This window comes from Anabrus simplex, chromosome 4 (genome assembly GCF_040414725.1).
Source record: "Anabrus simplex isolate iqAnaSimp1 chromosome 4, ASM4041472v1, whole genome shotgun sequence".
Classification (NCBI taxonomy): domain Eukaryota; kingdom Metazoa; phylum Arthropoda; class Insecta; order Orthoptera; family Tettigoniidae; genus Anabrus; species Anabrus simplex.
The window spans coordinates 45,410,663-45,436,027 of record NC_090268.1 but is presented as its reverse complement, the minus strand read 5'-3'; the positions used below and the strand labels follow the sequence as shown (position 1 = coordinate 45,436,027).

The 25,365-nt window shown below is 40.2% G+C and overlaps 1 protein-coding gene across 1 annotated transcript in view; it reads right to left on the bottom strand.

Annotated features, from left to right (window-relative positions):
• SLO2 (slowpoke 2) overlaps positions 1–25,365 on the bottom strand; it is a 525,845-nt gene that overhangs the window by 147,012 nt on the left and 353,468 nt on the right. Inside the window, exons 10-13 of the mRNA XM_068227345.1 lie at positions 18,875–19,075; positions 12,057–12,274; positions 6,906–7,055; positions 3,564–3,874 (exon numbers count right to left, since the gene is read on the bottom strand). Of these exons, the coding sequence (XP_068083446.1) occupies positions 3,564–3,874; positions 6,906–7,055; positions 12,057–12,274; positions 18,875–19,075 (880 nt within the window). The remainder of the gene's footprint in view (positions 1–3,563; positions 3,875–6,905; positions 7,056–12,056; positions 12,275–18,874; positions 19,076–25,365) is intronic.

Genomic DNA, 25,365 nt, shown 5'->3' with positions numbered 1-25,365 from the left:
TGTAAAAGTTCTGATATTTATTTATATATCGTATAATTTCCTGAAAGGTGTCTACAGTTTAAAATGAAGTGAAAAATTATTGATGCAGAAATAGTTTAATTTTCTAATATCTGTTGTTTGAGAATTAATGTGTGCATGAAATTTTATTAGTTATAGATCCCAGCCAGAGAGAAAAATTAACTTAACAAAAGATACCTTCAGCAATAAAGTACTGTACATTGGAATGTCTAGGTACAGTATTAAAAATATATATATATTTTTTACTTCAAATGTTCCAGTCTGGTTTGCCACAAATCAACTTAAATCCAGAATTAGTAGCAGTTTTACATGCTTTGTAAGGGCGATTGTTAATTTGAAATTAATGGGTGGGGTGAGATGATTGCCCTTACAGAGCATTGGTTAAAGGCTGTATTAGAAGAGAGAAGTATAGAATAGAAATTGAAGACAATTAGTATCAATTAATTTACAGATGCTTGAAATGTTATATGGCTTTATTATTAACTGGTCAGTATCTTGGTTCTTCGTCTTGGACTTTGGGATCCAGGGTTCGATTCCTAGCTGGGATGTGGGGTTTTTACATAGGCAAGTCATATAAGTATCTGCAATTTTGCCCTAATTGTCTTTAGGTTGGCTGTATGGCATTGTGTGCTCACCAGCTGCTGGATGGCACCGTTGTGTACGTCTGTGGTAGGTTCCAGCATTATCAGATCAGTACAGCTCACACTGTTGCGACGTAAAGATGGCCACGCCACTCTCTGTTTGCAACAAGGAAGAACAGCGTTCCGTTATCTGTTTTTAGTTGTCTGAGGGTGTACCAGGTGTGAAAATTTGTAGAAGACTTTCAGCACGATACGGGGACAATCTTTTGCCACAGCGAAGTGTTTACCAGTGGAACTGAACAGTTCAAAAGGGGTCGCAACGAGCGTGAAGGATGAGGAAAGATCCGGGCATCCATCTGCAGCCGTTACAGATGCCAATATTGAATAAGTGCGTGATATGATCCTGAGTGACTGTGGATGATGTGGCATACCATATGCACGTTAGGCATGGTTCTGCATATGAAATCATATATAACAGGCTTAACTTTCACTAAGTTTGTTCGAGATGGGTTCCAAAACAACTCAATGAAGAGCAGAAGTGTAATCGTGTGAGAATCTGTCAGCACCTACTGGACCGTCATGCTAATAATGTTATTTGCTTTACGTCCCACTAACTACTTTTACGGTTTTCATAGATACCGAGGTGCAGAAATTTAGTTCCACAAGAGTTCTTTTATGTGCCAGTAAATCTACCGACACGAGGCTTACGTATTTGAGCACCTTCAAATACCACCGAACTGAGCCAGGATCAAACCTGCCAACTTGGGAGGACCGCTATGCTAATGAAGGCGAAATGTTTCTCTAACAGATCATCACTGGAGATGAAACATGCGTTCACCACTTTGAACCAGAGAGCAAACATCAGAGTATGGAATGGAACAGTGGCTGTGGTAAAACATTGTCCCTGTATTGTGCTGAAAGTCTTCTATGAATTTCCGCTCCTGGTACACCCTCAGACCAGATTACGGAATGCTGTTCTTCCTTGGTGCTAACAGAAAGTGGAACGGCCATCCTTACGTCGCAACAGCACAAGCTGTACTGATCTGACAATGCTGAAATCTAGCACAGATGTAGACAACAGTGCCATCTAGCAGCTGGTGAGCATAGAGCCAACCTAAAGACAATTAGAGCAAAATTGCTAATACTTATTGACTTGCCCTCATATTTATGAATGGTTAATTCCCTTGCCCTTATCATGCACTCACTGTCTTCATCTACATGCATCTATACTCCAGCTGAAATGTTTATAAAGACATAGGAAAGATCTTGTAAGATAGAAAGCTCACCACATGAAAGTTGGAGTGATAATGAAACTTCCACTGCCCAGCACTACCTTTCCTGGGTTTATCTGGCTTTCTTCTTATGCCACAAGATCTGTCAAGGTGGCCTCTGAACGAGTGTTGAAGCTCGCCCTCCTGATGAAGCTGGGATGCAAGAACAAGCTCATTGGGAACTGGGGAGAAACAGATTAGGAATGAGCCTGTTTAGGTATTTGAAGATGTGGAGATTTTCCTTATCCTTTTGTGTTTTTTGTTTGTCCTTTTTTCCTTTTCTATCACTTGCTCATTCAATTCTGACCTCTCATTGTGTTTATTCTATTGTGTGTTCCATTTCATGTTACTATCATTCTACCAGTGTCTGTGTAGGTATGTCCATGCCCAACACTCCTTTCCAGTGCTGCCAACAGATAAATAGGATTACCCACTAAACAGCTGCTTGAAAACCACCAGAAACCACTACCAACCGCCCTCTACTATATTAGCACGGAAACTAAGTACGACATATCCTTGTAGTTCAGAAGTTAAAAGTATTGAAAATATGTTTCGTAGTGAACTTACAGAATATATGTGCACTAAAGAAGCACATGATCTGTGTATTAACCTGCAAAAAGAAGAACTGGCCATTGGTCAGGAAGTTTAAATATCTGGGTTCATAAATACAAAGTGATGGAGGTCTGAAGGATGAAATACAACACAGGGTAAATAATGGATGGATGAATATTGGAAGAAATTGAGTGGAGTATTGTGTGATAAGGTCAGTTGCAGGATGAAAGGAAAGCTCTGTAAATCTGTGGCGAGACCTGTGATGCTTTATAGCGCAGAAACTTGGCCGATCACAAAACCCAAGAGGGAAAGAAATGAGAATGTTAAGAGGGATGAGTGGAGTTACAAGAAAGGATAGAGTAAGGAATGATTACATCAGAGGATCAGTGAAAGTGGGTCCCATAGGAAAGAAGGTTTAAGAAGTAGGCTAAGATGGTATGGACATGTGCAGAGAAGAGGGAAGGACTACGTGGGGAAAAGAATTGGCAACCTGGAAACTGAAGGGTCAACAAAGAGAGGAAGACCAAGGTAGAAGGGGATCTAAGAGAAACCCACAATGAATCACTCTCTGCTGCTACTAATCACAAACCTACTGTGCAACTAACATAGTAGTACTATTCGTAAGTAAAGGTGACCCATGGTGTTCCCCCGTGTGATGGTATTAATCACAAGTAGTTTCATGCAGGTTGCGAGTTGTTGTGTGGTCAGCATGATGAATCCTCTCAGCCGTTATTCTTGGCTTTCTAGACTGGGACCACTATCTCACCATCAGATAGCTTCTCAATTCTAATCACGTAGGCTAAGTGGACCTCGAACCAGCCCTCAGATCCAGGTAAAAATCCCTGACCTGGCCGGGAATCGAATTGAACCCAGGACCTCTGGGTAAGGGGCAGGCACACTACCCCTACACCACGGGCCGGTCATGAACAAAGCAACAAATATAAATAATAATGACCATAATTTATAGTTTAAAAAAGGAACAGAAGCTACAACGGGAAACAACATTGTAGGAGACTTTAACCAGTGTTATCATCGAGCGAAGGGAAAATGGCGGCAAAGGGACCAACACACGACCAACTGAAGGTTAAGTTAATTTTTCTCCAGGTAGTACACCACAAAGCAAAGCCATGCAAACACTCACTCAGGCGAACAGAGTTGGGGATCTGGACTTGGAGTTTGATACCATCAGATCTGTTGATTTGTGGCTGTCCTCCTCCTGATTTCTCCTTACTCGTGTCTTTTTCCTCTGTTCCACTCGTAACATCTGTTGTTATGTTGTTATTCTGCTGGTTTCCCAGGATGAAGGCTGAATTTTCCTCTTTTGAGATACTCATATAGTAACACGTATCACTTTTCTTCATTATATGTCGAGGGCCAGGGTTTAGGAGAATTGTATCCTCATAAAATTCTGGAAGTTCTGCAGGTCGAACACCCACCAGGGCAACACCATACCTAGAACAGCACAGAAACGCTACAATACCATATCCTGGGTAGGGTAAAATTGCTAACAAACTGAGATACTGTAATTAAAAGTATAATTTTGATATAACTTATGAAGAAAATGAAAATGAAATACAGGGTGACCCAAAAGTCCATTAACAATTGATGAGGCAATACTTAACGGAATATTGGAGGTGGGGAGGTAATAACTGATACACATTATTGGCATTATATGGGGTTTTATTGACACCAAAATAAAGTACACAAAATGACCAACAGATAGCGCTTGACAGCAATATGTCAGGTACAAAATAATGGCCACACATGCTTGACTTGACATAGGGTTTTATTGACACCAATAGAATCGCATCATCCCTAGCCAGACCAAGAAACACCTGCTGGAAGGTACAAAGTTTTGACAGGATTGCTCTCCACCCCATATTGATACACGTGTGAAAGATCTCTTGAGCTCATCATTTGATGAGGATCATGAGCTGAGCCACTACTTGCGTCATGCTTGGCCTCCCCGGTTCCTCGACCTCAATCCGTGTGATTATTGGTTGTGGGTTACCTAAAGTCGCAAGTCTACCATGATCGTCTGACCTTATTAGGGATGATATAGAAGCTATTTGTCCTGAATGAGTAAATTTATAATACCAACATACATGGTCCGTTATTGGACATTATAAATTTTCCAGCTAACTCATTCCTGGTTGCCAGTGTTTCGCCCTCGTGTGCTAGGTTGGGCTCGTCAGTTGGTACCTAGCACACCTACCAAGACGCATGGCTAGTGCATACCGTGGAGGCCACTGCGTAGGCTACTTGAAGCCACCGGCAGTGCCAATGCACTATGAGAGACCTTGTTTCACTACCAAAAATTGATGCCTGCTTGGCCATCAGATGATTTATAATGTCCAATAACAGACCATTTATGTTGACTTATTAGGGATGCTAAAGTACAACATCCAACGGCAATTTCTCACCATACCTACAGATATGCTGTACAGCGCTGTTCACAACATTGTCCCTCGACTACAGGTATGTTGATGAATGATGGCCGACATGTTGAGCATGTGTTATAAAGAAAATCATCTTTGCTAAACCTTGATTATTATGTTACTTACGGCTTGCATATCGTATGAAGCGCCATATGTTGGTCATTTTGTGTACTTTATTTTGGTGTCAGTAAAACCTCATGTCATGCCAATCATGTGTGTAAATTATTACCTCTCTACCTCCAATATTCAGTGAAGTATTGCCTCTTGTTACAATTATTGTTTTTATTTTCCACCTAATTCAATACAAAAAATGTTTATTGTCTCTAGAAGGACATTTTATTACAATATAATACTAACAGGGACATGTTCCGCTCATTATATTGAGCATCTTCAGCCTCATTTGAACAAAATCTCAAAGGTTAAGTCTTTATATTGAACCTTCTTATAATTAATTTGTTTGTTAAAATTGTTTTACACCATTAAAATATCACCACTAGTTAACATATACTTAAAAATAATTAAGAAATTAAAATATAGCACTGATGGACTAGATATTGATCACAATTTACTGATGTCCAAGTCACAGTAATGTTGTAAACATTTGTAGTATTTGGCTAAAAATCTCCTTAATTTCCAGTTTTTACTAACACTATTTAGTGCTAAGTTTATTTTTCCTAAGTTTAAATGTCCTGTTTGGAATTAATGATGTTAGAGGATTAAACATGCAATGTTTATCTCCTTCGTTGTACTATTAAAAGATTGTGCATTGAAGGTTTGTGGTCTGCTGGAAACAACGTACTAGTAGTCCTCAAGGGTGTAGTGGTTGACTTTGTGCGCAACTGGCTGGTGGCACAACCTTGTTCTTTTTATGATGAGGGCATCAAAAAAAGCTGCCCATACACTGCGACAAATGCATTCCCAAACCAGGAAACTATGTGAAAAAATAAATTGTAACTGACTTGTGTTGTTCAATGAACGTTCAGACCTCAGCCCGAAGGCAGCTTGTATCCTCAACAGCTCTACCATTAGTTGTCATAGATGGCCTAGGTGTCACTGAAGAGGCATACTAGGGGAATGAGGAGTGAGGTAGTTTCCCATTGCTTTCCTCACTGAGGCAGCTGTTGCTATTACATAACAGTCTGCCGAGCCCACTGAAATGCCCGCACCAACCGACCCTATGAGCAACATTTTCACACCATTCATAGCAGGGACTGGCTGCATAAGGAACGGCATTACTAGCATCACTCATACCTCAGCCACTTTCATATTGTCAAAGTGAAGGGTAAGACTGGGACAGATCAATGAAAGTCTGCGTTTAAGGACTGAAATGCCTAGCCATTCTCCACATAAATTTTTTAAAACCATTACAACATTAAACTGAAATAAACGTAGCTCCTAAAAGTATAACCAGGCAACCACCCTTCCCAACAAATCCTCAAGACCAATTCTGACATCATCATAAAACATAACAGTGAAACCATGATGAAAATGAACTGCCAGGAATATGATACAAAGCCCTCGATAGCTTGGTGACGTGATCACCTCCAAAAACCCCATGGCACTACAGCCCTTGAAGGGCTTTGGACTACCAAGCGACCGCTGCTCAGCCCGAAGGCCTGCAGATTATGAGGTGTCGTGTGGTCAGCACGATCACCTCCACTCCTCTCTTCTATTTACTAAACTGACATGTAAGACCACAAAGTCACAAAGCTAACATTTTCTGATCTCCCAAAGTAGACAACCAAGGTTTTATCACTGAACCGATCTCTACCTAGGTCAATATTCACTAACAATGATCCAATATTACACTATTATTAGGAACACTAAAAACTTGCTGAAAATTCTCTGATTTCCAACCCTCTATGACTTCCTAGTCACTGCAGGTGCTACTTCCCTTTACACTAATAGTTAATTCATAATTTATCTTCATAATAAACTTTATTTTGTTGAAAATTAGAAAGTTTCACATACTGAGGGAGTGTGAATTATAATAAAAAAATGAAAATGAATTTTTTTATGTGTGATTTAATTTAAAAATAACTTACTTTCTGTGCGAATGGAAGCTAGCATAGGTAAAACTTTTCCCTTCATATTCACCAAAAAATCTGCTGTCTCCCAGTACAATATGATATATTTCATTTCCAGAACATTTTCCATAAAGTCTGTGCCATTCTTCTTGTGATGTTTGGCCTTCCCTGTAAGTAAGTTGTATTCATATTAAACATATACTTTTAAATAACACTTTGTATGTAATACAATTTAAATAGTGTTTCATGAAGCTATGATAAATAAAGTAAATAATACATTTTCTGAAATCAACAACACAATATTTTACTTAGAGTAATCAGTAAATAGTACTAAATTCAATTTTTGTAATAAAACACCATATTTAGACAGCTTATTTCTTATACAATATTTTTATTATTATAGTTTCTCTCTCTCTCTCTCTCTCTCTTGCTATATATATAATTATTGTATTGATCTGGTGAGCAAGATATTTAAATGAATGAAGTATCTGGTATCCTTGAAAGTAATATACTGCCTAAATTATTATAAATATATCCAAATTTTCTGGGTAATATTTGGAAGTAGGAATTATCAGCTTGTTATAACAAATTTCTCTATTTTCTACCAAAAACTCTAAACTTTGTCTACTCTTCAAATACGACGATGATAAATGGGACACTATCCTATTAAAAGTTTTGGATTTGAGACACTTACTGAATAATAATAATAATAATAATAATAATAATAATAATAATAATAATAATAATAATAATAATATATTATTATTTTCGGCTTTATGTCCCAGTAACTACTTTTATGGTTTTCGGAGACGTTGAAGTGCTGGAATTTTGTCCCGCAGGAGTTGTTTTACGTGTCAGTAAATCTACTGACAGTTCTGACATATTTGAGCACCTTCAAATTCCACCAGACTGAGCCAGGATCAAACCTGCCAAGTTGGGGTCAGAAGGCTAGCACCTCAATTGTTTGAGCCATTCAGCCCAGCTCACTTCCTGAAATAACACAGTCTATGCAGATTGAGAACTAGATCAATCACAGCCATCTGGAACTTTTAACCTGGCACAGGTGTGTGGTTACTAGGCAAACATACAAACTTTCAAATTTATTATTGCTGCCATTTTTTCCTTCAATCATGGTTCTTGCAGGAGCCCTTCGATATGATACATATCGTATGTTACCCGGAATGAGATTATGTTTCAAATGGTGAAATTTTAAAATCATGGTGGTGGTGGTGGTGGTGATAATTGTTTTAAAAGGAAGTACAACTAGGCAACCATCCTCTATATAACACTAATCAGAGAGAAATAATGGAAGGGATCCGACGCTTCGAAAAATGAAGGTATCGGTCAAAGGAAGACAAGGGTCATGAAGGGCATGAAAATGAAAGACTCAGAGACTCCCTAGGCCTCGGTACCTAATACAGGCGGTGTCAGAAATGGGCAAGGGTTGGCCAAGGTAGGTCAGATAGGATAGATGAAAGTTAGGAACCCAGGACAAGTAAGTGAAAGCAATGCCAGGACTCAGCTAAGGGCCCCACGGTCACCAACCTACCCTCCATGTTCAGAGCCCCTGGTGCCCCTTTTAGTCGCCTCTTACGACAGGCAGGGGATACCGTGGGTGTTATTCTACTGCCCCCACCCATAGGGGGATTTTGAAATCAGTCCAGTAGTTTGAGATTATGCATTACATAAAACAAACTCATAGTCTATATTATATAATAATATAGATTTTGGTAGTTTCATGTCCATTGAAATTAGTAATATGGACTTATTTTTTCGATTAACTGTTCTTTATTTTCTATCCATTAAGGCGGACAATTGAAGTTCTATTACACAAAGAGAAAGTTTACATCGAGTAGATTTTGTAGGATTATTTAGAAGAGGAAGAAGACTTTTTTAAAGTGATAAATTAATGTTATGCACACTCCATTCCAATACGGACTATTTGGCACATCTTAAAAATCTTTGAAAGTGATAACAAATTTTAATTTTTGGTAGTATTAATGTTTAAGTATTGTGGTTAAACAGTTTATAACTTCTCATAGTGAGTGATTCTAGTCCTGCTGGACATTTCTGTTTATATAAGTTTCACAAAACCCTCATTTTTATCATATTTATTGATACGGAAATATCGTGGACCAGAGAGGTGTAAGAAGGTGCCGGGGTGAATGGGCAGACAAGGAAATGACCAGAGCATAAGCCAAAGCACTACATTTTGAAATTTTTTCTTTCCTTTTTTTAATTTTAAAATTTGATTGGTAGAAAATCTGAACAAGTAAGAACAAATAACAGTGAAATAGAAAAACAATGAACTCGTCATAGAAGACTGAGCTCCAAGTGGTTACTGTAGTCCAGCCTCTAAGAGGCACAAGCTTCTTACAAAATTATGCCTGATAAATTTTAAATACTGAGTTTACAGTCACTCCTGTTCAACAGTCTTTTACACACTTGTCTGTAAATAAATACAATTTAAATGGGCAACAAGTGCCCATTCTAAATGGCCTTCCTGTAAAAATAAAAGGTTTAACATGATCGGCCATGAACAAAGGCTAAGAGGTGAGACACTTGCACTCCCTTCAGAAAAACTCTTAAAACCTTAAATGGGCTTATGGCCAGAAGTTGCCGAGGCTAAGCTTATACTCCAGAGGGTGACTAAACGAGAAAACTTAAATGCCAAAAATGAGTTAAGAATTTACAGATTTAAAACATTTTAGTCACCCCATACCAAGTCGAATGGGAATCAAAAGAGGGTGAACACTCTTAGTTCCTTTAATTTACATGTTTTCCAGCAGGGATTTGAACAGAGTCCTCAGACTTGCTGAAAATCTACATTTAAAACCAAAAATTAGGACTTTGCATAAAAATTAAAGAAGTTTGAAACCTTCCCCTCAAGCTATCTGCCTGAAGCTATCACATGTTAAGAAATTTCTGCCTTCACCTTGAGTAGTTAGCCTTCTGAGCGCCGCCCCGTAGCCCCTGCCCCAGATTAACATGCCGCACTTAATGGACTGGAGCAATGAAGAAGATAATACGGCCCTAAAGCGTCCAGCTTTTATAGCATTTCCGAGGAGAAGTTTCCAGAAATCTTTTCAGATAGGCAGGATGCCTGTACACACCCATGATTTTAATTGGCTAGAGAAATATACCCAAAATTCCTGATTGGTTAATAACTAAGGAAGAAGGAAGCAGAAGGAGTGTTGAAAACTTTGATATATGAAAAAAAAAAAAAAAAAAAAAAAAAAAAGCCAATCTACAAAAACTTACAGTTTACAAACTTTGAAAATTGAAATTCCCTTAAAAATTAATTGTCCTTAATCTCGCCAGAGGGGGCACATAGTAGAGACATCTATTGGTTGAAGGTCCAAGTATCTTGTATTACACTGACTGACAGTGACAATGCAACACCAAGGAGGAGTGGTTCGAAAGGGATGAAAGTTGGGGAAAAAACAGAGACGGCACGGACGAATAATTGATGTTTATTTCAAACCGATATGCAGGTTACACAATGCGCACGGCATCGACTCAGTAGGATGTAGGACCACCGCGAGCGGCGATGCACGCAGAAACACGTCGAGGTACAGAGTCAATAAGAGTGCGGATGGTGTCCTGAGGGATGGTTCTCCATTCTCTGTCAACCATTTGCCACAGTTGGTCGTCCGTACGAGGCTGGGGCAGAGTTTGCAAACGGCGTCCAATGAGATCCCACACGTGTTCGATTGGTGAGAGATCCGGAAAGTACGCTGGCCACGGAAGCATCTGTACACCTCGTAGAGCCTGTTGGGAGATGCGAGCAGTATGTGGGCGGGCATTTTCCTGCTGAAACAGAGCATTGGGCAGCCCCTGAAGGTACGGGAGTGCCACTGGCCGCAGCACGTGCTGCACATAGCGGTGGGCATTTAACGTGCCTTGAATACGCACTAGAGGTGACGTGGAATCATACGCAATAGCGCCCCAAACCATGATGCCGCGTTGTCTAGCGGTAGGGCGCTCCACAGTTACTGCCGGATTTGACCTTTCTCCACGCCGACGCCACACTCGTCTGCGGTGACTATCACTGACAGAACAGAAGCGTGACTCATCGGAGAACACGACGTTCCGCCATTCCCTCATCCAAGTCGCTCTAGCCCGGCACCATGCCAGGTGTGCACGTCTATGCTGTGGAGTCAATGGTAGTCTTCTGAGCGGACGCCGGGAGTGCAGGCCTCCTTCAACCAATCGACGGGAAATTGTTCTGGTCGATATTGGAACAGCCAGGGTGTCTTGCACATGCTGAAGAATGGCGGTTGACGTGGCGTGCGGGGCTGCCACCGCTTGGCGGTGGATGCGCCGATCCTCGCGTGCTGACGTCACTCGGGCTGCGCCTGGACCCCTCGCACGTACCACATGTCCCTGCGCCAACCATCTTCGCCACAGGCGCTGCACCGTGGACACATCCCTATGGGTATCGGCTGCGATTTGACGAAGCGACCAACCTGCCCTTCTCAGCAGGCGTCTGTCTGCTGGAAATGCCTCCGTTGACGGCGGCCTGGCATTCTTAGCTATACATGTGTCCTGTGGCACATGACAACACGTTCTACAATGACTGTCGGCTGAGAAATCACGGTACGAAGTGGGCCATTCGCCAACGCCGTGTCCCATTTATCGTTAGCTACGTGCACAGCACAGCGGCGCATTTCACATCATGAGCATACCTCAGTGATGTCAGTCTACCCTGCAATTGGCATAAAGTTCTGACCACTCCTTCTTGGTGTTGCATTTGCTCTGTCAGTCAGTGTACATTAGTTCAAGATTCATAATACAGATGGTCTTCTAGAAGGCGCACAGTTCAATGGGATGGAGAAGGTGTACCCTTGGTACATTTATGACTAATTTCATATTAACCACGCATTGCCACCGATAAAATAAAAAGTTGACTGTGTAATAAAATTTCAGTTTTCTTTAATTACTTAATTAAATTACTTTGCATAAAAATTAAAAAAGTTTGAAACTTTCTCCTCAAGCTATCTGCCTGAAGGCATCACATGTTAAAAAATTTCTGCCTTCACCTTGAGTAGTTAGCCTTCTGAGTGCCGCCCTGCAGCCCCTGCCTCAGAATAACATGCCACACTTAATAGACTTAATTAATTACTTAATTAATTAAGACTGATTTTAACGAAGAAGTCTTATACTTACTGTCCTCTGGATGTGTGGAGGAGTAATGTGACAAGTGTTGATGCACCCGGACAAGTACAATTATTGGCAAGTAATGCATACTTAAATTCATCTTCACACACTACGTGCTCAGCAAACTTTACATGAAGCTTATTTTCTGGTCGGAAGATCTGCACATACTGAGGCACATTTGGCGCAAAATCCTTCACAGCCCATGATCTTAGGATCGTATGTTCATCCTACAGATAAAACACAAACAATAGTTAGCACAAAAAAAGTACAAATATTTCCCAAAATATCTAAGCTGTTTGCAATAAAAAAGGACAAGTAATATTCATTTATCCAATTTAACATTTTTTCAATGTCTGGTAATATATTTCATAAGAATTTACATAGTTATGCAGTATGTTAGAAAACTTCCTCCTCAGTGCGGGGCTCATGATACAGGGGTAGTCAAGTAGGAAGCAGAGCTAGGTCATCTCCTTGGACCACGCTGCTATTCTTAACAAAGTAAAAAGCTGACACGCAGAGATTAGGAAAGCACAAGTATGCAGTTAGTGTTTGTGTAACAAGAGTGTCTGACTGGTAGCCACAATGTTATTAACAGAAGAAAGAGTGTTTTTACAGAGGTACATTTTTGGTACAGGTGTAAATTTATAGACAATGTAAAACTTAAATTTCAGGAACAATTTCCAAATTGCAAATGGCTATCTGATAATATGTGCAATCTCATTATGAAGTTCCATGATTCTGGAGATGTACAGAATGCCTCAAGTAAAGGTGAATCTTCAGTTTTAAGTGAGTAATGGAAACATTTTTTCTAATGGTGTGTTGTGAAGCCCCAAAAATTCAATGTAGAAATTAGTTTAATAGATCTTTGTATTTTTGTGGACAGCACATAAGGTCATAGAGAGAAATCTCCACTTTCTTTCATATATACAGCTGTTCAAATAAAATGGTTAAGCAGAGAAAAGCACTTCTATTTTCTACTGTAACTGTGGTGAGTTACAACTACACCTTGGATTTGAGGCTGAATGCCTATTTCTTCTTTAGGGCTAAATTGAAACTAATAACATCCATGTTTTATATAACATAGAAAAAATTTGGTTGGTGTTCTTGCATGAAACATGATGATGATGTTGTTGTCATGTAAATGATCCTCTAATGGTTGCTACCACTTTCAATGAATATTTTATTAACTGTTCTCAAAATGTAAATAATCATGGAATCAAGGGGTTATGATAATGATATGTGTGCTACGTTTATGTTCCTGAAACCAGCAATAAAAAATGAAGTGAGAATTAAGGAATTAAGAAACAAAAAACAAACATAGTTGGTGCCAGGATTAAATTTCACCATGGGTCTTAAAACAGTGCTTTGAACCAATCTTAGGAATTCTGACAGAGTTAATAAACATGTCCGTAGAAGCAAGTATATTTCCTGATATTGCAAAGTTATCTATAATAAAGCTAGTATTCAAAAAGTGGGATGGATCTCAATTAGGCAATCACAGACGTATTGCTCCAATTTGTACATTTCAGGAACGGCTCTAGAAGAGAGCAGCAAGTTGGCACTACACTCAATATTTGTATAACCAATGTTGCAAGCAATAACTTCTCAACATTTTGTTTACAATATTTTCCAAATTTATTAATATATCCTTGTTATTTGCAGAGGACTTACACTTCCATCTGTAGCAGCCTTGTTATCACTGCCTCTATTATTATTATTATTATTATTATTATTATTATTATTATTATTATTATTATTATTATTATTATTATTATTATATGGGCGTTGAAGAGCCAAAACGACATCATGCTCTTGGCTCAGGCAAGTGTATTGTGTTTCGTGAAGCACTAGAAAAGGCCAAAAAGCAGTGGTGAATGGTACAGATCCTTCAAGCCAATATACACAGGAGTCTAACTGCCAATGATCTATTGACGCAGATAATCTATGAGATAGGAGCAGACATCTTGATTCTCAGCGAACAATATCAAGACAGAGAACAACCAGGCTGGTTTTCAGACAATCTAGGGACAGCTGCGATATGGGTACCAGACCTTGGAAAATACTCAGTTACAAATCAAGGATGCGGAGATGGGTTCGTCTGGGTCCAAGTTGAGAAGGTAATTTTTGTCAGCTGTTATTTTACCCCGAACGAGGCTATTTCTGACTTCCAGACAAAACTAGATGGGCTTGAAGATACTCTGCAAGGGATGAACACTAACCTAGTTGTTGCTGGTGATTTTAATGCCCAAGCAGTTGAATGGAACATGCCTCAAACAGATTCTAGAGGGCGGCGTACAATGGAGATGGTCGCGAGATTGGGATTAATGGTTATCAACGTTGGTAATGTGACAACCTTTCGGCGACCAGGGTGTCAGGGAACCATACCAGATGTAACCTTTGCTTCTGAAGACATTGCGTCTAGGATAACTGAATGGCGAGTAATTGAAGAATATACTGGAAGCGATCATCAGTATATCACTTTTCGTGTACTTCAAGAGACTCCGAATCTAAGGATTACCACGCCCAAGTCAGAAAGATGGAACATAGCCACTATGGACAGAGAAAAATTTCATGAAGTAATACAGAATGGAATGGATTGTATGACGGATACATGTCACGGAGGCAAAAGAAGCATTATTGCTAATAAATGCGTGGAACACACCATGAGACTCCTTCAGCAAGCATGCGACGCATCAATGACCAGAATCAAACAACGAAGAGGCAAGCGTCCAGCATATTGGTGGAATGAAGAAATTGCTGAGTTGAGGAAACAATGCCTGCGACTCAGACGAAGGACACAAAGAGCACGACATAACGACCCAGCTCTCTCAGTAGAGTATAAGACTATGAAGAAAAGACTGCGAAATACAATTAAAAAGAGTAAAGCCGACAAGTGGTGGGAAATGTCCAAGGAAGTGGATGAAAATCCATGGGGATTAGGGTATAAAATTGTCATGAAGAAATTCGGGATGATACCAAGCCCTATCATGGATCCACGCACCATGGAAGAAATAGTACACACACTATTCCCTGATCATGCAGAGAGGATTGATGATGAGGCCGAGAAAGAACTAGACAATGTACCACCTTTTACAATTGAAGAATTGATAACAGCAATTAATTCCCTTAGAAATAAGAAAGCCCCTGGTCCAGATGGTATTCCAGCAGAAGTACTAAAGGTGGCAGCCGAATTATGTCCTCAACTGCTGTTGAGAATGTATAATCATTGTTTGAAAGCGGGAATTTTTAGCTTTCGTTGGAAGATAGCTAGATTGGTTCTGATCAGTAAAGGGAAAACTGGGGGTTACAGACCTCTATGTATGCTGGACACTGCCGGGAAAGGTTTAGAGAAGCTTCTACAACCGAGAATACTAGCAGCAGTCCGATTAGCTGGCGACCTATCCGACCAACAACATGGATTTCGCAGAGGTCACTCAACGCTAGATGCTGTGAAGGAAGTGGTGAAGACAGCAGAACGAGCTCAAACGGGTAATCATTATTCTAGGAAACTGACGCTTCTTGTGACTCTAGATGTTAAAAATGCCTTCAACTCGGCAAGATGGAGTGATATTTTGGAAGCTCTAGAAGAAACTTTCAAGGTACCAGAATATGTCATGTATATACTGCGAGACTATTTGAAAGACCGTACATTGTTATACGACACGGAAGACGGTCAGAGAAGAAAACGGCTCACAGCTGGTGCAGCGCAAGGCTCAATTCTCGGACCACACCTTTGGAACATCATGTATGATGATTTATTACGGCTGGAGATGCCAGAAGATGTAAAACTTGTGGGTTATGCTGATGATGTGGCTGCTGTGATAGTAACCCGTAACCTAGAGCTGGCTCAATTTAAATTGAATCAGGTGATGCGACGTGTCAAAGAATGGATGATAAATCACAAGTTAGAACTCGCAGATCACAAAACGGAAATTGTCCTCCTGACGAGGAAAAGGATTAATACTGTTGTACCGATGCAGATCGGACAGATAGCCATCGAAACAACTAGGAGCACAAAATATCTTGGTGTAACGCTTGATACTAAGCTTACATATTGGGACCACATCCAACAGGTAACAGATAAGGCAGCGAAAACCATGACTGCACTGAGCAGACTCATGGGAAATATCAAGGGACCGATATCTAGTAAAAGGCGGCTTCTCATGTCAATTGTTCAATCGATACTGCTATACGGTTCGGAAATTTGGGCTGAATCGTTAAAAATTGTGAAATATCGGAGAAGAATTGCGGCTGTACAACGGAGAGCAGCTTTACGAATTGCTTGCGCATATCGCACAGTATCAGAACCCGCGATTCTAGTAGTAGCAGCAGTAGCTCCCATTGACTTGTTGGCCTTCGAAAGACAAGAAATTTGGCTCACACAAGAAGAGCTAGGAAGGAAAAGGGCAAAGGCTTTGGCTCATAGTCGCAGAATGCAACGATGGCAAACAAGATGGGAAGATGATTCCAGAGGGAAATGGACGAAAAGACTGATACCTTCTCTGGGCGTATGGGTTGCCCGAAATCATGGTGAAGTGAACTACTATCTCACACAGTTCCTGACAGGTCATGGATACTTCCGAAAATTTCTTCATAGGCTAGGGCTAGCAACTAGTCCGGTGTGCATATACTGCGGCGATATCGATGACGTATCACATACTTTCTTTGTGTGTGTTCATTGGCTGCCACAAAGAAGATGCTTAGAAGTTATGCACGGAGAATTGACGCCAGAAGGGATCGTGTCAGTAATGCTACGAAGTCGAGAATCTTGGGACCAGGTGGCAGTCTACGTAGAAAATATTCTGCGTCAGAAGAAGAAGGACCTGGACGATTACGACAGATAGTAAAGCAGAAGAAGGAAGATGAAGCACAAGATGCATTAAGCACGACATCCGCCCTGAAGTAATGCGAGAGCGGTTCCGGGGCGGAGATAAACGTCGTGGGAAAAGGGAGTGTGGTTTTTAGTGGGTAAGAATCTCCACACACTTGTTGAGTGCGGACCCTCACAAGCGTCTTATGAAAGATTTTCCACACTCCCTCGCAAAAAAAAAAAAAAAAAAAAAAAAAAATTATTATTATTATTATTATTATTATTATTATTATTATTATTATTATTATTATTATTATTATTATTATTATTATTATTATTTAATATTACCTCCTATTGAATATGTATTCACACCTCCCTGAGGGATTAAAAAGGTCATGTCAAAAAATTCATACATGTTTCAACCCTATTTATTGGTCATCTTCAGTGAATAAAAATTTCAGCCTTAAACTTGACAAAGGTACAAGTGTTAACATTTTATTTTATGTTTAGTTAAAATCTTTAAAAGCACAGTGCAAAAATCATTGAGCTTATTATGCAAAAGGATTATCGCTTAAAATGGTGTGATTGAAAAATGTCGGTACCACAGTATATGTACATTTAGAATTTTCAATCTTAGATTGAACTACAAACTCACAACATTACAATTATAGGCAATCATAGTTACTAATTTCTTAATTCAATGGCCCTACATGTCTAAAGATTGAATATTAACTTGTTCAATCACACCATTTTAGCTCTTTTGTATAATAAACACAATGATTTTTGCACTGTGTTGTTAAAGATCTTAACTAAACATAAAATAAAATTGTAACACTTGTACATTTGTAAAGTTTTAAAAATGAAACCTTTTTATCACTGAAGATGACCGATAAATAGGGTTGAATTATGTATGGAATTTTTGACGTGATCTTTAAACCCTCTCAGGGAGATTTGAATATGTATTGAATAGGAGGATGAATAAAAACTGCCTCTGCTACAAACAAGAGGTCTACTGAGGAATAGGTGCATGGAGGGATTTTGGAGATGTGACTTCGCATACACTTAGTATTGTAAAATGTACAGAAGGTTTTATGAAGTAATGGGTCACAATGTATGCTGTGGCACTCAGATGGCCATGTGTAGGCCTAGCGGGTACCTAGTAAATGGTATTTACTTGAGTGTGTTGTGGCAAGTGGAAGTGATGTGATGGTCAGGTGTTCTTCTTGATTTAGGCTCAGACCAGTTCTGGTCAATGCCACAATGAAAACATTTTTGGACAATAGCATGCTTCCCACACTGTGATAACAGTTTGGAATAGGATTTTTTTTTCAGCATGATAATGCTCCTGTCCACAAAACAAGGCCCACAGAATTTATGGTTAGAAGAAAATCAGGTGGATGTGCTGGATTGGCCTACTCAAAGCCACAAACCAATTCACCCAACAACCTGACAACAACTACAGTACTCATCATACTTCAGGAAGAATGGAAACTAATTCCACCGTCAGTGTATGAGAACTTAGTGAAAAGCCTTCCATGATGTTTAAACACTGTAATAGTAACAAAAGGAAGTCCTATAAGCTATTAGTTCTATGGTTGGCACCTGTAGAGTGAACAGCAAGGGATCTCTGAAGACATTTTGCCACACAGTATACTAGTCTCACAATTTCAATGTCTGACTTGTTGGCTGAATGGGCCTTCAGTTCAGAGGGTCCCGAGTTCGATTCCTGGCCCGGTCGGGGATTTTAACCTTCATTGGTTCCAATGGCCTGGGGGCTGGGTGTTGTGCTGTCCCCAACATCCCTGCAACTCACACACCACACATAACACTATCCTCCACCACAATAACATGCAGTTACCTACACATGGCAGATACCGCCCACCCTCATCGGAGGGTCTGCCTTACAAGGGCTGCACTCGGCTAGAAATAGCCATACGAAGTTATTATTATTATAATTTCAATTTAAAAATTCATTAATTAGGTATATTACCACAAAGACTGAGAGCTATTTACTTACCGCTGCAGTCTTGTCTGCATAGTTTCTAGCTGCAAGTACAAAACACGCTTCTGCCTCATTCATTCTTGCTCGAGCTAGATCACCATCTTTCAGACAAGACCCCTGAATATAGATGACTCTCTGGGCCCAAATGGGAACTTGGAGTATCATCCTCATGGTGGTATCCAATTCCATAGGTGACAGAAGTACTACATAGTAGTCCTGTACATATAATAATAAAATAACAGTCAGCCATTTAATAATCAATATTTTCATTTAGTAAAAAATAACATAATTTTTTATATTAGTAAATTATTTACCTCACAGATGTTCTTTTAACCCTTTGAATATGTTCCGACATCACATTCTCCTGTATGTTCGCATGTCGGAACATATGTTTCTTCTAAGAATTGCAACAGTATTGAAGCTCTTAGTAATTCTTGGGCAATATTACATCTAAAAAGTAATAATTCATGATCTTTGGAGCAGATTTTTCCTGTCAAGATGAGGATCAACTGAACAGAAAGCCACACTTCATGTAGTTGCACCAGTGCCGGATTAAGGTGTTTGGGGTCCTGGGCTATTTAAAAATATGGGGCCCCTTCTTCGTAACAACACATAAGACTAGCATACTGAAGTCGTTATAGAACTACTTCCACTTAAATTGATGAATAGGGAAGTGTTGAAATAGACTACAATTTTTATCTATTTTTCATGTTAATATTTCATAATGCCAAATATATTTTACATTTGTCTCATCATCACTATCAAATCGACATACGAAACAGAACTTTCGTGTTTTGGAACCTGTAGGATATTTTCTATTCATTTTACAAGAACATTACAGTTGTAACTTACGAATGGTTCAATAATCAGAGGTGAACTGGAAGTTCTCTTCCTGATCCAAAGATATAGTATAGCATGCGCATTCCACCGTGCTTTCCCTGTCCCCTCCCGCTCACTTCCTAGACCTCTTACCCCTTCCCCCTCTGCCCGTACTCGCAAGCTGCAAGATTTAAATTTTCATCAGCAATAACCTTTACAATAATTACAGTGCGTAAGTAGCGAGGATTTGTGTCTCCGGACGGTAATTGATTCCAGCAGTGATGAAATACTAACGCGGACAGCTGATAGGAAGGAAGGAAGGAAGGAAGGAAGGAAGGAAGGAAGGAAGGAAGGAAGGATGCATGTTCGATATTTTGCGAACGTAAATATTCATATACATGCACGAAGGTGGAGTAGCAGGCCTTTTTGTACAATTTTAGGTTCGGCCAAGGGCCGGGGCCCCTTAGCACGCGGGGCCCAGGGCTGCAGCCCCTTTAGCCCCCCCCGTTAATACGGCCCTGAGTTGCACTCCTAGAAGTTTACTATGAACTGTGCTGAGAGTGGTTTAAGACAGAACAAAAAAAGACAAAGAGAAACCTTTTCATTCAAACTAGGAATTCATTGGCATCTTTAGTTCAAAATCTACTATACAGTGAGTAAATAAGTGTCATCCCTACAAAATCTGCTTTTTCAGCATTCATTTAACAAGCAGTTATGTAACCAGCCACTCAATCTACTGTTGAGAGTTAATAATGATCATCTTTGTCTCAAAGATTCAGAGGGACAAAGGTTACACAGATGTATGGCAATGAGCATTTTACAAAAGGTCTGGAGGAAATTTGCCCAGATACACTATACAAGGTTTTCTAGGCAGCAACAGTTTCTAATATTCCAAGCACACCTGGGCTTAACACTGTCAGTTCGTCTGTTCATCATCATGACAGACACAGTTAAGGCAGACTTGCGCCAACCGATTTCCTTGACGTTCTTTATAATGATTATATCATGCTAGCCGCTGAAACAATGCATTTGTGTTGTTACAGATTTTATCGATGAAATACGAGAAGTCCACATTTGGCAGTAGGCTGTACCATTAAGATGTAAAATATATTGAACACAATATCATGATGTACTGAAGAACAGTCACTTAGCCTCAGTCACAGAAGTAATGAGATTATTATATGAGCATGGCAGCAAGCTGAAGGGTGGTGACATTATCGTATATGGTAAGTCTTCGAGAAACATACCGGTATTTAGGACTGGTTACAACATTTTAACATTGTAATGAGGGAGATTCATTGCTGGAATATGTAAATGGAAAGAACCTGAATTTTTTTTTTAGAGGTATGTCAAAGCAGGTATATCAGGAAATAGCCATTCAAAGACACCGATGTACCTGACAGTTGGAGGTCCAAATTATAGCCATTGTTGTAAAAATGAATCAAATAAAGGTACAATAAGTGAAAAAGGAAATAAAGGCAAAAAAGGTGACATACCCTACATATGTTGCTTCAGTAAGATACAAGACTATTTAAAGTTAAACAGTAATTGATTCATGGTAAAAGTCAGCTAGCATAGAATCAGCAAAATCATCAGCTGAGAGTAAAGAGAGCAAAAGAGAGAATTACCAGTGTCGCATACCAGCAAAACCAGATGAAATGTCCTATGACTCGGATGTGTTTTGGTACTGGTAGACAAAACATTGATGTTTGTAACAATGGTACTAGTGTTTGCTTGTGTTTTCTGAAAGTAATTGGCATTTTTATTGTTTTAGGAATTAAAAAAGTCTGTACAATGATATTAAATATGACCTCAACAATTCTAAATTTTACCTAACAGTTAGTCCAAAGGATGCGAAGATACAAGTTACATGGGTACTGAAGGCCTACACTTTGCATCCAGAAACTTTGTAGCCTTTTAGTCACTGTTTTGGGCACCAGTTTTTCATCAGTCATACCCAAGCAAGATAAGAAGTAGGGATAATGTGCTTCAGGTTTGTTAGTTCTAAGGTTTTTGAGATAGGCCTATAACCCAGGATGTTAATTTTCAGGTATCCCACTGCTGGCAGCCCTGAAGATGGTTTTCCGTGGTTTCCCATTTTCACTCCAGGCAAATGCTGGGGCTGTATCTTAATTAAGGCCACGGCCGCTTCCTTCCTATTCCTAGGCCTTTCCAGTGCCATCGTCGCCATAAGACCTATCTGTGTCGGTGAGACGTAAAGCAAAATGGCAACAAAAATAAGTTCATTTTCAGGTACAGTACATCTGTTGCAAAGTGTACTGGTACCCACTATACGGTAATGCAAAAGTTCAACCATAATGTTGAATAACCTCCTGGAGAATGATGAAAATGTTCACCAGAGCAATGAGTTATACAAAGAGCAACAAAGTACTTTTCATGACATGAAGACTCCAACCTAACCTGCTTATGGTTAGATGGAAACAATTGCTGGAGTCTGGAATGGACAGATTTATACTGTATCTTAGGGATGAGTCAAAGAAGTGCATTTGAAAAAACACATGCATTTCATGACTAGACGAGTGCTTACTGTTAGTAAGGTTCTGGTTCATAAAGAAGTAAGTTTATAAGGTTATGTTTTGAGAATGGCATACTGTATGCAACATCTATAAGAGTCAGCAAGTCACTGCAGAAACGTGGAGTGATGAGAACTTATGTAGATATTAAAATGTGGCACTGAATTTTACAGCTCACATGGCAGCAAGAGAAAGAGATTATTTTCACCAGAGGTGCAATAGGTTGTGGTCATTAATCCTAATCTGTGCGAGCCTATTTTGACCACAATGCCAAAAGGAAATAGGTAGGCAGGAGGCCTAATTGCTAACACTCTTCAATGACTAGGCTACTCGTATTTCTCTGCAATGTGGATGATGAAACTCAAAAGATAATGTGGCAGGTGACGTACAGGAGCAGGCTACATTTTACAACACTCAACGCTGCATAAAGATGATGCAACCACACGGAAAAATAAGAAATACCTTTGAATGGAACAGGAGAGCATTACCGTATGCTTACTTTTCCTACACTCCAAAATAAAATAACATGATGAAGACTGGAAAGGAGGAAACCTGCGACGGTAATTGTCCAGAAGACAGTGATTAACGCTGAGTGTCAAATGAGGAACTATCCAGATAACATGAAGTGACCAGCGCCTTTGAACAAAAGTTTCTGCAGGAAGGATTGGGGATTCTCAACGGAGGAAATAGGTCATCATCATCATCTGTTTACCCTCCAGGTTCGGTTTTTCCCTCGGACTTTGCGAGGGATCCCACCTCTACCGCCTCAGACTCTTGGTCGGGGGATACAACTGGGGAGTATGACCAGTACCTCGCCCAGGCGGCCTCACCTGCTATGCTGAACAGGGGCCTTGTGGAGGGATGGGAAGATTGGAAGGGATAGGCAAGGAAGCGGCCGTGGCCTTAAGTTAGGGACCATCCCGGCATTCGCCTGGAGGAGAAGTGGGAAACCACGGAAAACCACTTCCAGGATGGCTGAGGTGGGAATCGAACCCACCTCTACTCAGTTGACCTCCCGAGGCTGAGTGGACCCCGTTCCAGCCCTCGTACCACTTTTCAAATTTCGTGGCAGAGCCGGGAATCGAACCCGGGCCTCCGGGGGTGGCAGCTAATCACGCTAACCACTACACCACAGAGGCGGACGGAGGAAATAGGTACAAATTAAATCCCTTGTTCAGTTGAAGTCCACACTGGCAGCAAAATAGAAAAAGAATACCGGTACCGATCGCCTACTTCGGTACGGTGGAGCCGATATAAAAGGCATCCTTGCTTTTAAGCGCTGATTAAAAAAAACAAAGAAACAAAAACAAAAACAAGGACGTCCTTTTGCCCTTCAGGCGGATGAAGAATCGATTTTTACGACCAAACCGATATTAGGTTTGCGAGGCCTACGGAGTAGGCCTACTATTTCATTTCCACGCCCTTCGTAGCCTTATACTTCATTTTGTCGATATGCTACAGTACCGGTACCTTCAGTCTTCGGAGTGTCGGCCCTCTTCCATTTTCCCCCAGTTAAGTGTTAGCAGAGGATGGTTGGCCAGTTGTACCGCACTTCTATATTATTTCAGTAGGTAGTATAGATCCCTTTTGCAGCGTTCGCAAGTAACCGATCGTGACAAATGAGCATCCAAAAGAAATATAATAGACATTAGCAGTGACGAATTGCACTCTCTACCGAGCTCGATAGCTGCAGTGTCTAAGTGCGGCCAGTATCCAGTATTCGGGAGATAGTAGGTTCGAACCCCACTGTCGGCAGCCCTGAAAATGGTTTTCCGTCGTTTCCCATTTTCACACCAGGCAAATGCTGGGACTGTACCTTAATTAAGGCCACGGCCGCTTCCTTCCCACTCCTAGCCCTTTCCTGTCCCATCGTCGCCGTAAGACCTATCTGTGTCGGTGCGACGTAAAGCAACTAGCAAAAAAAAAAAAAAAATATATTGCACTCTCATTTCATAAATATCGATATTTTCTTTAAAAAATGAGTTAAAAATTTTACGAAGTGTGCGATTTGCAAATACTGTTGCTGTAGGAAAATATGCGTCATAATTAACTGTTGTCCACTTCACATTTTGGCCGCTGGGACGCCTGTTTTACGTCATTATAATATGCTGTAATTATCAGTTAAGAAATTGATAGTAAAACCAAAAAATACTTCCGGAATATTCGTCAATATAATAATGCACTTGCATTTGCTTCCGTTCACGCGGATACCATCATAAATACTAAAAAATCAAAACTACATTAAGTGGTAAGTAAGACTGTCTAATATTGTACTGATATGTGTATTCCTTAGACCTCCAGCAGTTCACCATGGGGCTACTCCACCTCATACTTTATGAACATGCGAGACTTCTTGTACGGGTCCCCTAGTCATCTTAAAACAACGATTATCGAGCGAGTAGCTGTGTGGTTTGGGTCTTGTAGCTGCCAGCTTGCAACTGGGAGATAGTGGGTTCGAACACCACTGACGGCAGGTCTGAAGATGGTTTCCCATTTTCATACCAGGCCTCTCCTATCCCATCGTTGCCATGTGTTGGTGCGACGCAAAGCAAATTATAATAAAGCAAAAACAAAACAAAAAAGAATAACAGTGATTACCACCACTCTTCCTCTTACAAAAATAATCACTACCACGATCTAGAAAGTTTCCCTCAACACTTACTCGGGGTTTGATGTTAAAAAAAAAGAAAAAGGCAGAGCTAAGTGGCTCAGACGGTAGAAGAGCTGCGCTTCTGAATCCAAGTTGGCAGGTTCGATCGCGGTCCAGTCTAGTGTCATCTGAAGGTGCTCAAATACCACAGCCTCGAGTCGGAAGATTTACATGCATGTATAAGAACTTGTGGGACAAAATTCTGGCACCTCGGCGTTTCCAAAAAATGTTAGTTAGTGAGAGGTAAAAACAATAACATTCGTTGGTATTATTAAGTTACCGTATACATTCAGGAAACATAAGAGAAGAAAATCACTTTTGAAAGAAAGTTTCCCTGAAAAAATGCATTTACACTGTTTTGTTTCTGAGTTCAATGTCGAAAACACACCCACACCCACCTACCTACCCACCCACGCGCGCGCGCGCGTCTTATGGGGAGATAGGAAGGAAGCGACCGTTGCCTTATTAAGGTACTGTATTGCCCCAGCATTTGCCCTGTGTAA